The sequence below is a fragment of the Antechinus flavipes genome, chromosome X, assembly GCF_016432865.1.
Source record: "Antechinus flavipes isolate AdamAnt ecotype Samford, QLD, Australia chromosome X, AdamAnt_v2, whole genome shotgun sequence".
In the NCBI taxonomy this organism is placed as follows: domain Eukaryota; kingdom Metazoa; phylum Chordata; class Mammalia; order Dasyuromorphia; family Dasyuridae; genus Antechinus; species Antechinus flavipes.
In genome coordinates, this window is record NC_067404.1 from 53,734,554 (window position 1) to 53,748,306 (window position 13,753).

The following is a 13,753-nucleotide window of genomic DNA, read 5'->3' on the forward strand; positions in this document are numbered from 1 at the left end:
GCACCGGAGGGCGCTCTCAAGGCTCGCCCCGCCCCCGCAGCCCCGCCTCTCCCCAGTTTATCCCGCCCCTCCCCTCAATAGCCCAGCCCATCCTTAGCCTAATCCCTTCCCCCCACCCTCAGCCCCGCCTTATCTCCGCCCACAAGCGCCGATCTGCCTTCTGATTGGATAAATGTAGAACTCCCGCCCCGCTTCATCATAAGACCCGGGGTCGAAGCGTCCGTGTCTCATCGCTCTGCTGTCGCGTCCCAAAGCTCTCGGGTGTCGACCATCTGATTCTGCCGGGATTCTGGTTGCCTCCGTAGCCTACCTTGGGCTAGGACCATGTCGCGCAACTGCCGTCTTACTCTCCCCCTCCTCACTCGGGGTTCGGCCTTTGCTCTGCTCTGCCTTTTATTGGGTGAGTAAGCGCTGTTGGGGGGAGGCGGGCGCAGCTCTTACTCTGGCTCTGGGTCCGAGGCCAAGGCCGGGTCGCCCCTTGTGCGACAGCGACAACAGTGGTCGGGGAGGGGGGCTGAAGCCGGGACCGGAGGGAGTCGGGGGGGGGGGGTTGGGCAGCGGCCTGGCCACTCGGAACAGGGGAGAAGAAGAGCTTGGGAGGTGAGGGAGGCCGGCGACCGAGGGGTGACCAAGATGAGAATGGAGCGGGGAGGGGTGCGTGGGGACCAAGGAGTGACTAAGATGAGAGGGGAGGGGAGGGGTTGTGGTGAAAGAGTAATCTCGCTGGTTGGGGGTGGGTAAGGAATGATCTACATAGGTTGGGTAGTTGTCGGGGGGCCCAAAGAGTGACCAGAGTGAGGAGGGGGCAGAGCGCTGCGATCTTAGAGAGTGACCTGGATGGGAATGGAAAGGAAGGTGCGGGAGTGGGGGGTGAGGATGGGGGAGGGAAAGAAATGACCAAAATGACTGTGGAGTTGGGGGGTGGGGAAGGTGGACCAGCAGTGTAGTTGAGTGGTAAGCTAGGAGAAAGATGGGGATTGGGGGCTTTGGACTATCCTGGGGAGGAGCAGAGGAGTGACCAAAATGGGAATGGGAGGGAGTGTCACGGACTAAAAAATGACTTCGGTGGAATAGGGGACCAAGGAGTGACCAAAGTAGAAGTGAGAGGGTCAAGGGGGACCTGGTGGGGAAATGATATGGAGACCCCAACACTAGCCCCAGTTTGAACCCAGATCCTGAAGCCAAGTATATCTTGGGGTGAAGGATGAATTTTTTCACCTGGGGGACACCCTCCCAGGCACTTCTCTTTGCTTGAGTGGCTTGGTGAGAGCCCCCTGCCCTTGACTCAGTGGAGGGGGCTTCCCCTAGCATGAGTTGAGTTTAAGAGTTGTTTCTGCTACCTGGCTCCTCAGTCTGTTCCTTTTCAGTCTTCTCCCCTTCCCCCTCATTCTATTATTACCTCCTAGGTTTGTTTTATAAGGAAAGCATCCCAGAGTTCCATCACTTATTTAGCTCAGTCAACCTCATATAAAGGAGGATGGAGGCTGGTTTTTAAATGAAGGTTGGGGGAAAAAAAATCTTGCCAATGGATTGTAAATATCCTCTGTGTACTTTATGGTAGAAGAACGAATCATGCCATCCAACCTGCTAATCTCGCTTCCCATTTGCCCCCCTCAAAGGTCCCTATTTCTAAATTCTCCTGTAAGCCTTAGAAGAGAGCACACAAGTTCTGTGACATTTAAACTGCGTAAACACAGATGAGCTTTGAATTATGGGTTTTGAATTGAGGACTTCCATGGAAGTGCTAAATGGTCAAAATTTGTATAAAGCCAACTTGTTGAAGCACATCCTGGGGTCGTCACAGATGTTTCATTAGGATATTTAGTTAGAGGGATTGTTGAATACATAGGACTCTGCCATGATAGGTCCTCCTATCATTTCTGAGAGTTGGCAAAAGCCAAGGATTTGTCACGATGACATTAGTTGAATAGACATTTGATCCTCTCATCTTGGGTGTTTGTGAGGTTTTATTTTTTTTAACAAGGCTTTTTTTGTTATTGTTGATGATGATGAATCATTTTAACTTCAGCAAGAAACATTCAAATATGTGAACTGTAATAAAGACAACAATGAAACAAAGTGATTGTAAATCATCCCGGGGTAATTAACTTTTTGTCAAGATTGTGCCTTCAGATATAAGTATTCTTTTAATCAAGCTAGTTTCCCCCCACTGTGAATTCCTTATAATATGGTTATTCTGTTCCCCACCTCCGCCTCTTTTGTATCAACTTTGGGACATTACAATAGATTATACATCTAGACCTTGGTTTCTGGAGCTTCTGAAATGGGCAAAACCTTCCTATCATTGTTACCTTCAAGTAATTACAAATTGTTCTGATATGAAGTGATTGCTTGGAGTCAAGGCTATCTTGAACGAGATGGCTCTGGAGGTTGGCCAAATGGACACTTCTTCCCGTGCTATTGTTTCTTTCTTTCATTGTTTCTCAAAATGAACAAACATTTAATTGAAAAAAAAGTTTAAATTTTGTAGTTTTTAATCATATTGCTACAAATGTGTCAGCCTCTGGGGTATGAGTCCATTCTTGACAGTGAGTGAAAGGATACTAGTTAATTCTCTCATGGGGAAACTCTCTTTTCATGGAAAAAGATTAATTAGATGGGGAACCACACGTCAGTAGACTCAAAGAACCTTTATGATTTCTCGTCATTAATCAAAATTAATGTCAGCTTGGAGTGAGAATCCTTAATGTGAAAAGAATAATTGTTAGCAGCAAAGTTGGCTTTGGGGAGGAGGTACTGTGTAGTAAATCAGTATAACCCAGTAGAGTCATGCTACAGAGGAGCTCATTCTGCCTCTATTTCTATTTTTTCTATAAGTTCTAGAAACGATGAAGGACTTATTTTTTATTTTTTTTACAAGGCAATTGGGGTTCAGTGACTTGCGTAAGGTCACACAGCTAGTAAGCTTTAATATATATATGTTATATAATATATATATTTAATTTTTTTATTATAACTTTTTATTGACAGAACATAATCATGGGTAATTATTTACAACATTATCCCTTGCACTCACTTCTGTTCCAACTTTTCCCTAGGACTTATATTTTTAAAAGATATCATCTGAGAAATTGATATTAAAACGTTTTTAAAAACTACTCCCTGAAAAAAAAAATACCCCCTGTATTTGCTATTTTTTCACCTTTGTCCACTGCTCTTTTTTTTCTATCTAGGAAATGATAACAAGGGCAACGTCAGAATCATTGTATGAGTTATGGTTTGTTTGCTGTCCTGGGGTATAGGGATGGGATGTTGGATTTAAGGAATTCTTAATGGGGATGGAACTGGAGGTTAGACATGCTTTAAAAAAAAGTGGGGGCTACTTTGGGATCCCTTAGAGCTGTCATTCCAAATTTTAGTTTTGTTGCCGTCCCAGGGTATGCCTATAATTTTGAAATGCACAGTGTAATTAAAGGATAATGACCAAGGTTGCGCCCCCCCCAAAGAGCTGTCCTCTTCCTTGGCTTCTTTGCAGAAGTGGGGGACGGTAGGTATGGAATACTATATGTAGAGTATCATAAGACCCTTTTTGGGGGAGGGCTGTTTCCCTGAATTGCTTTTCTTTTCCCTCTTGTTATAAGAGATGGCTCTCTGGGAGGGCTGTGTTGGCAAATGGAGGGAAAATAAAAGCAAAAGATATCGCCAAAAAATGTGTGCATATACATATTATCTTTTTTGGAGAACAGGGAGTCCTAGGAGCAAACAATGATATATTGAGAATCATCTCACTAGAGAGTTGACTGAAATGCGGAACTAACTGTCCACTTTAATTTGCTGGTTTCAGATAAAGATAGGGATCAACATTTTTGTCACTGCGATAAAATCCATGAAGAGGTATTCAAAGGCCTTGTTCTTGCTTAATTGTATGCTGACTACGCCACAAACAAACAAACAAATAAATAAATAAAAGAGAGATGGCTTCTATACTTGAACAGTTGATGGTCTCTTTAGGGAAACTAAGTTGAAACAGATGCCATGTTGATCTAATAAGAGAGGACGTTGGTATCAGGAAGACCTGATTTCCATAGCCCACCTCAGATGTTTACAGTGACTCTAAACAAGTCACTTCAGTTTTTAAATCAGTCATTGAATTCCAGGTTCCCAATAGATGCCCTTATGAAATGATGTCTGATCGTGACAGCATATTATGGCGTATAACAAATCTGAGTGCAGTTTACTCAGTAAAGGCTTCTGGGACAAAGCTGAGACGAGCTGAACCTTGAAGGATGGAGAGAATTTCTATAGAAAGACAACCGTTTTGCCTAATGAGAAATAGCCACAGGAGGAATGGTGGTGTGGAGGTACACATGAACATCACGTGGTCAGGGGACGTTGAGGAGGCCAGCTTTATTAGAAGTGTTGGTACTTGGAAGGATAGGAAAGGTGGGGACAGATTAAGGAGGGCCTAAAAGGTTCAGCAGAGGGACATGGAGCCACTGAAAATTTTTAAGAAAGGAAAGAATTTGGAAAAAAAGTACTTTAAGGAAATCTGCTAGGATAATTTGGAGTAGGGAGATGCTGGGAGAGAGGTTAGTTAAGGAGTCTATAATCATTTAGGGGGCAGGTAATAGGGACTGGGTTTGTGATTTCACTGGTATAGGGGAATTCCAAGTGAGGAAATTTCCTCTATTAATACAGATCTTTTCTTCAACTTATTTAATCTGAGAGTTGCCTAGGGCACTAGGAGATAAGTGGCTTGTCCAGGGTCACACAACCAGGCTGAGTCCAAGGAAGGGCTTGAATGTGCAATCTTCTGGCTTTGAGCCTGGCTCTCTATTTCCTGTACCATGCTGTCCTGACAGTTTCGATGACTCCAAAATAATGTGGATCAGATGGGTTCTGAATTTTCATCTTGCTTGAAAATGTCATATTTGGGGGCAGCTAGATGGCTCGGTAGAAAGAGCACCAGCCCTGGACTCAGGAGGGCCTGAGTTCAAATCCAGCCTCAGAACTTAACACTGACTAGCCGTGTGACCCTGGGCAAGTCTCTTAACCCCAAATGTCTCACCAAGAAAAAGTAAACAAGTATATAATTAAGAAAATAAACATCATCATTAGCATAACTAGCATTTTTTAAAAATGTTATGTTTTTGTGATCTTTCCAGCCTTCTTTTAAATGTATGGGAAAGCAATGATGGAGGAACACCCCGGAGGGTTGGAACTTGAGTTACAAGCATCACTTAGGGTTTGTATTTACAAATGCATCTTTTTTTAGAATCATTTTGTAAAATGTTGTGGATTTTTTTTAACTCCAGGAACTCTTGAGCTCGATGCATTGGATGTTACTCTGAACAACTCTCAGGATACCGTTTGCCTGCATGCCGAATGGCAGATGAATTTCACGATAAAATATGAAACCGTAAACTTTGGTCCCGTAAGTAAACATTTGGCAAATGAATGGGAGTTTCTGTTGCTATCATCTGGGCCTGATTTTGTGCTTGTGTAGCCCTGCCTCCTCTGAAAAGGCTCCTAAGTTGATTAACTTACCACTTAGTCTATCCGTGTTTTTTTCTGTGTGCTTGAAAGCATTTAATTTTTGTGGTTTTATGAATTTCATTTCTCTGAGCTCATAAATTGTTTGGGTTTCTCAGAATCAATTAAGGAAAAATGATGAAGAATAAGCTACTCATTTTTAATTACTTAATACTTTGATGAATATTCTTCATTTAAATGTTTCCCCTTACCTCATCTTCCTCCTCCATTCTTAGTTTCTCTTATTTCCTTACTTGTTGGTTAAAGATTATTTTTCTCCCTCTCCCCATATTCTTTTTTTTTAATTAGCCCTTTGCTTTTATTGTAATTTACCAGTCCAAATTAATACCTGCTCTCTAACTTAGAGCATTAGAGACTTGTTGGGGAGAGTGGTGAGGAGAAGGGCACATTTACTAAGAGTCACACAGCCAGTGGGTGTCAGAAATAGTGCTCAAACTTCATCCTGAGGGATCTATCTTCATCTGTCTGCTGGGTGGTGGGGCCTCTCTGAACCTCTCTACCTACTTACAGTCTGGGGGGAGGGGGAAAGAGGAGGACAAAGACAGATCTGTCTGCTAAACAACATTTGCTGGTCTTGACCCATAATCAGTTTTGTGATTTCCCCAGAGGAGTGAAAAATATGGAAGCACCTGAGCCCCATCTCCCACCCACCCCCCTTTTTTTTTTTTTTAACATAGCAGGCTAGGGAAAGAGTCTAAATACTAAACTCTAAACCTTGAAGAAATGCTTTTATGTATGTTCATATTTCGTTTCTCTCCTTCCTTTATCCCTTTCTCCTTTTTCTTTTAGAAAACCGTATCAGTTCAGGTCCCCACCAACGTATCATACAGTGGAAGCGATTGCGGTACCGTTAACAATATCTCCCAAATTCAAGTTCGATTTGGAGCCAGTTTCTTTTGGAATGTGAACTTTACCAGAGAGAAATCCACTTATTTCATTGACTCCATCTCCTTTTCTTATAACACCAGTGATAATGACACTTTTCCCGATGCTAAAGAGAAAGGTAACTTGGGCATTTAGAGTTTTGTTGTTTTGAGAAGAATCAGGTAAGTTGGGTGAAGTGGTCAGTGACTTCTTGGACTATTTCAGGTGCCTTTTTTTTTTTTTTTATCAAAACTTTAGGCATCCTGAGTATGGATCACAACATAGTATTTTCACTCCTTTTGTTGTTGTTTGCTTGCTTTTTTTTTTCTTATTTTTTTCCCTTTTTGATCCGATTTTTCTTGTGCAGCATGATAATTGTGGAAACATGTATAGAGGAATTGCACATCTTTAACATATTGGATCACTTGCCCACTGGAAGGGGGAAGGTAGGGGAAAAAATTAAAACACAGGGTTTTAGAGGAGTGAATGTCAAAAATTATCCATGTATATATTTTGAAAATAAAAAACTATAATTAAAAAAATAAAGTATGTTATCACTAAGGGAAAAAAAACCCAAAACTTCAGGCATCCAGTGATGGCCAATCACATGCCCAGTCCCCACCCTCACCCTCTTTGGCCATTGGAAACCCTGTTGAGCCAAAATTAACCGAGAAAGACTTGTAGAGTGGATATAGCATTTGTGGCTCCTTAAAGTTGCTGTTCAATTTAGAATGACTTAATCCTAGAACTAGAAGAGATTCCTGGTATTTTAAAACTGTGACTATTTGAGACTTCAGCTGTGACCCATATTTCAGCCAGATATGTGTGCAGGATGTAATGATAGCATTAATAAATATAGTTTGTATGTGAACTGAAACCCCTTCTGAAGTGAAAGGGAATGAGGCTGTAGTTTAATTGTTTTTTAGTTGCGGCTGACTCTTCCCGACCCCTTTTTGGAGTTTTCTTGGCAAAGATACTGTAATCATTTGCCATTTCCTACTCCTGCTCATTTTGCAGATGAGGAACTGAGGCAAACAGGGTGAAATGACTTAGCCAGGGTCACACAGCTAGTAAGTATTTGAGGTCAGATTTTGACTCTAGGTCCTGCACTCTATTCTCTGCTGCACCACCTAGTTCTCCTGAAGCATTGTGGTACAATGGGAGAAAAACCCATTGTTATTAGACTCAGTAGAGCTAAATGCAAATGCTACTTTCCTTGGTATGCTTATGACTTGTAAGACTTCCAGGCAAGTCCTTTATTTCCCAGGGCCCCAGTATCTGCCTCTGTAAGATGGTGGTCTATGAGGTCCCTTCTGGCTCTAGAGCTTGGAGCTCATGATTTGCTCTCGCATGTTTTAGGGGCAATATTTTTGTTTTTCTCAGACATAGCAAAGGCTTCATTTTGTTCGCCATAATGGCCATCTGGAAGCAGCCTTTTTATTTAGACTTGCTAATGAATAATTCATAGTTGCCTCTAGTCTACAGAGCTGTACTTCTTGAGAGATAGAAGTAAACGATCTATGTGTAAAGGTCGGAAGGGGATGACAAACTAGACATTGAAAATCTTTTTGCTCAGGCTCCCTCTTAGCTCCTTGGCCTACAAGAGTGTTTATTATTATTTTTTCCTCAATAGTGTTTTATTTTTCCAAATAGGCATAGAGATAGTTTCTAACATTCATTTTTGTACGATCCTGTGTTCCAAATTTTTCCCCTCCCTCTCTTACCTCCCCCTTCCCCAAGACAGCAAGCAATCTGATATAGTTTAAACATATGCGATCCTTTTAAACATATTTTCATATCTGTCATGTTGTACAAGAAAAATCAGACTAAAAGGGAAAAAAACCATGAGAAAGAAAAAGCAAACAAATAAAAAAAAGGTGAAAATCTTCTTCAATCCACATTCAGTCTCCATAGTTCTTTCTCTGGAAGCCATTGGCATTTTCCATCCCAAGTCTATTGAAATTGTCTTCAATCATTGCTTTGCTAAAAAGAGCCAAGGCCATCACAGTCGATCGTCACTCAATCTTTTTGTTCCTATGTACGATGTTCTCTTGGTTCTGCTCATTTTGCTCAGTATTCAGTTCATGTGAGTCTTTCCAGACTTTTATGAAATCAGCCTCCTCATCATTTCTTATAGAACAATAATATTCTATAATATTCATATCCCATCATTTATTCAGCCAGTCTCCAACTGATGGGCAGCCACTCACTTTCCAGTTTCTTGCCACTACAAAAAGGGCTGTCACAAACATTTTTGCCTATGTGGGTCCTTTCCCTTCTTTTATGATCTCTTTGGGATAAAAACACAGTAGGGACACTGGTGGGTGAAAGGGTATGCACAATTTTATAGACCTTTGGGCATTGTTCCAAACTGGAGGGTGTTCATTATTAAGCCAGAGTTTCTAGATCCCTTTTTCAGTATGTGCCTAGCAAGTGTGCTGAGTGGCAGGGGGGAAACTCCTGAGACGCTTGTCTCTGGTCCCGAGTACCTTAGCTAGGGATAACTAGATAAAATGGATGTGGAATTTGTGGAGAAAACCAATGGTGTACCCTGGAAGGATGATGAGATAGCAGAAAGCAAAAGGGTGAATTTGGGCTGGTGCTTCATGGAGAAGGTACAGCTTGCCTAGCAAGAAGGAAGCCCACACCAGAGGAAAGCAGCCTGAGCAAGACAGCCATGAGTGTGCAACAGGCTTCTTGACTGTAGTTGAAGGGGGCATGTTAGATAGGTGGATGGAGTTATGTGTCTGTGAAACTTGAACCACCTAGCAGTCTCATGCCAGGAAACTGAATCGCCTCCATTTGTATCGCCCTAGGAAGATTCTAAAAATCACCTGGCAGAATAAGATACCGGACACACTGAGGTCTTGAACGAGCTGAAAATTCAATCCCAGTCAAAATGGATATAGTGCTGAGCCTGGAATCAGGAAGATCCGAGTTTAAATGTGGTTTCTGACACTTACTAGCTGTGTAGTCCTAAGTAACTCACTTAAGCCCTCTTTGCCTCAGTTTTCCCAAGTGTAAAATGGGACTAATAATAGCATCTACCTCCCAAATCAAATGAGAAAATATTTGTAAAACACTTAGCCCAGAGTAAGCACCATGTAGGTGTCAGCTATTATTATCATTGTGGTGGTTGTTGCTAGAGGGCCTCTGAAGCTAGACTGAGTGGTTTAGGCTTGTTATATATGTTATAGGGAGTTCCTACACATAGGAGTTGCCATAGCAAGAGAAGAATTGAAAATGTAGGATGAGTTTGTAAGTGGGAGCACTAGAAACAGGGATACCAAAGGACCAAGGGCTTGGAAATGGGGTAGTAGGATCGGAGAGGAGAGAGTAAATCAAGCAATAAGCATTGATTAAATGATACATATTAAGTACTTAATGTTTTTTTTCATTTATTCATTGGGATACAAAGGTAAGAGAATGAAACAGCCCTGTCCTCAAGGAACTTATAATGTAACTAGGGAGATAAGAAGTACTTCAAAATATATATAATAACATACATAATAAAATAGATGCAAAGGGGAGGTTATACAAGGGTATAGGACACTGGAAGTTGAGGAGTTGGTTGGTTGTTGTCTGTTTTCAAAGATGACCAAAATGTTGGATGACTGCTGTGTTAGAATCAGGTTATAGTGTATGATCAGACCAATGTGAGCTAAGCTGCTTTACCACAGATTGGGCACACATAATCCATGGGAATATGGAGTGGATTCTAATTTTGCACATCTTGCATCTCTTTTTTTAAAGCTTTTTAATTTCAAAATCTGTGCATAGTTTTCAACATTCACCCTTGCAAAACCTTGTGTTCCAAATTTTTTTTTCTCCCTCCCTTAGACTTGCATTTCTTTTAAGCTACCTGAATTCTGCTTTGCTCCTAGAGCACGGTGCCTCCCGTGTCACACAATCCATTTCAAAGTTGAGAGACCCCATATCACTTGTATCGCTTCTTCCGACCACCATGCGAATGCTTGCTGTGTGTGAATTCTCCACAAAATAAGTCTTTTTGGCAAACGTACATTTGGCATTCAGACAGTGGTCGGCCCAGTGGAGTTGCGCTCTCTGGAGCAGATTTGAATTCTTGGCAGTGTCGTTCGAGAAGGGACCTCACTCAGTGTCTGGTAGCTTCTAGTGCCAGGGCATCTTCAGAATCTTCCTAGGGCGATACAAATGGAAGTGATTCCGTTTCCTGGCACGACACTGGTACACAGCCAGGTTTCACAGGAATCCAACAGTGAGGTCAGCACAACACCTCTGTAGCCCTTCAGTGTGATAGTCAGCCTGATATCTCTTCTCCCCACACTTTCCTTCAGGGCCTCCCAAACACTAAACTACTAACCTCATTGGCATCAACCTCATTGGCAACATATACATCCCTAGAAAACGTACTGCCAAGATAAGGGAACTTATCCACAGAATTCAAAACTTCCCTACAGTTCTCTGTATGGATGCTGTGATGCTGGCTGCCGAAGCACCTGTGTTTTCTTGGTCTTAATCGTTAGGCCAAAATTAACACACGTGGTAGACAATCAATTCAAACTGAACTTCATCCACTTTCTTATTGAGCTAAGAATCCTGCTTCTCTCTAAGCTTCTCTTGCACTTTACTTTTCGTGGCATTAAATGCTGCCTTCTTAGAGACAAACTATCCTGCTGGTGCGCTGTGTAGAGTTCTCATTTTTCATTTAGTAGCTTCTGAATTTCCCCATCATTTTCCTCAAACCAGTCTAGATGTTTGTGAGTGTTCTGACTCAGATGAGCAAATGCAGTGCTTTATACCAAAGATCTGAAAGCTGCCTAATCCTTTTCTGCTCCACTGTTGCCAACCATGTGTTGGCTCAACTTTCCCTCCAAGTTCTCACTCAAAGAAGTGTTTCAGTCTATTGACATTAAATCTTCTCATCATCGTCCTATCTTGGGGCTGTTGTTTTTGTAGAATGAGGATATTTAGGGGCGGTGAGGTGGCGCAGTGGATAGAGCACCAGCCTTGAAGTCAGGAGAACCTGAGTTCAAATCTGGTCTCAGACACTTAATACTTCCTAGCTGTGTGGCCGGGGGCAAGTCACTTAATCCCAGTTACCTCAGCAAAAAAAAGAATGAGGATATTTAGTTTGGGGAGGATAAATCTGATTAGTTCAGCACTCTGTACTACACAGTGCATCTCTATCTTATTATCTACACAATACATATCTTACTCTCACATCTCCTTGTAATCACATAGATGCTAATGTTTACTGCAATGGTACATCCACAAAGTTTTATTGCATTTGAGTTAACAGAAGACAGTGTTTGTGATGAGATGTGCAAGTCATTAGTTGTAAGTGCTACTGTTGCTGTTTCCGACTCTACTCCTCCGAAGGACTCCCTGTCATGTCTGGTGGTCCGAGTCCATTGGAGCATTAAAATCACCCAGAACCCTCATTTAAGGTTAAGAATTACAACTCTATATTAGCACTCCCAGGTCAAAGTCCCAAAGAGATCAAAGAAAAAGGATCTATTTGTACAAAAATATTTACAGAAGCTTTTTTTGTGTTGGCAAAAAACTGAAAATTGAGGGGATGGCCTTGAGATGGGGAACAGCTGAACAAGATTGTGATAGAATACTATTATATTATAAGAAATGAGCCCCATGTTCTCAGAAAAGCTTGGAAAGACTGATAAGAATTGATGTAAAGTCAAATGAGCCACAGGATGATCAACCGTGAATGACTTCACTATTCTCAGCAATACAATGATCCTTATAAGACAGTTCCAAAGGACTAATGATGAAGCCAGTGGGCTTCTTCTCGGGTTAATGTTTTTAATAATGGAAAGAAATTCTACATTTCAGTTAGAGGTTTGTGAAAATTTCTTCCCCATCCAAAGCTCACAAATCCCATGAAATTTGTCCAGAGATCCAGTCACAAGATCTTAGGTTATCTAGAAAATCTAGAAGAAGCTAAAGCATCTCTACAGAGAAATGTGACAACATTTCCTATCAGGAAAACGACAGCAACAAAATCTCTATATGATAAATTCTGTTAAGGTCACTGTGTTTAACCTCACTTATATTGTTAAGGCAGGGAAAAATTTTTAGCTGATAGACACAGAGGAGCAGGTTACTACTTAGAGTAGTAGATATAGCGCTGGATTTTTTTTGGGGGGGGGAAGGGGGAAGATGCTTAGAAGCTTTATGACTGTGGGTGGTCACTAAACTTATCTCTGCCTCCATTTTCTCATCTGTAAAATGGAGATAATCCCCAGTACCTTCCTCATCAGATTGTTGCCAAGTTGGATTGAAATAAGTGATAAACATGTATAGACTATATTGGATCGCTTGCTGTCTCAAGGAGGAAAGGGAGGAACTCAAAACTTTAAAAAATTCTAAAAATCCTTTTAACATGTAGCTAAGGGAAAAAATAAAATATGTGATTTATATGAAATACATATATATATATAATATAATATATAATATTATATATATATAAAAATATGTATATGGATATAATGTGTAAAATTTTTAAAAAGATAAATGTAAAGCACTATCTAAATGTTAGTTCTTGGTTGATAAAGTTAATAGATTTTTTCTTTTTTTATTAAAGCTTTTTATATTAAAAATTATTTTTTATTTAAAAATATTTTTTTAAAAATCCACAGATAATTTTTCAACGTTAATCCTTGTAAAACCTTGTGCTCCAATTTCACCCCCTTCCGCTACCTCTCCCCTAGATGGCAAGTGGTCCAATATATGATAAACAGATGTTTTCAAGCAAATTCATGGCTTCATCCACAATCATTTTAGGGTTTTCTTTATGATTTGAGTATTTATTCTTGTTAACAGGTGTTAATAGATTCTGAAGGGATCCTAATAAAATGGAGATCCTTTATAAGTTATAGGGATATGATACTTCAGATTTCTGGCAATATATTTTGTTGTTGTTGTTGTTTTTTTTTTTTACATGGGAGAAGACCAATGTCCAAACTAATTTATCTTCTTTTGTAGGAGTATTTAGCACCCTTTTTGAAATCAACACAGTTGAGATTCCATTGGGTGATATCTTTAGGTGTCATAGTGAAATTACAGTAAAACAGGAAAATGTCACCCACACCTACTGGGGTATCTTTGTACGTGCTTTTATCCAGAACAACACATCCGACTCACAAGGTAAGATGCCGAAAGCACATCGTGCGATCCGCTGAAACTTAATATTTAATTAGAGTCATTATAAGAAAACCTTAAGAAATGTTCTAACCCTAGCCAGGCAGCATAGCCTAGGAGATGGAGAGCTGGTCTCCAAGCCAGCAATACCTGGCTCCTCGTCCCACTTTTGACAGATACAGGCTGGGTAATTTTGGGTAAACCAATTAATGTCTTAGTGCTCCAAGCATCTTTA

General features: G+C 40.8%; 1 protein-coding gene across 4 annotated transcripts in view; it reads left to right on the forward strand.

Annotated features, from left to right (window-relative positions):
• Positions 1-207: 207 nt before the first annotated feature.
• Positions 208-13,753, forward strand: part of LAMP2 (lysosomal associated membrane protein 2) — a 30,304-nt gene continuing 16,758 nt past the window's right edge. For 3 of the 4 annotated variants that reach the window (XM_051969248.1, XM_051969246.1, XM_051969249.1), the window contains exons 1-4: positions 208-400; positions 5,277-5,395; positions 6,304-6,517; positions 13,363-13,524. In XM_051969248.1, coding sequence (XP_051825208.1) covers positions 325-400; positions 5,277-5,395; positions 6,304-6,517; positions 13,363-13,524 — 571 coding nt within the window. In that variant the 5' untranslated portion in view covers positions 208-324. The remainder of the gene's footprint in view (positions 401-5,276; positions 5,396-6,303; positions 6,518-13,362; positions 13,525-13,753) is intronic. The other variant, XM_051969247.1, reaches the window with a different exon arrangement.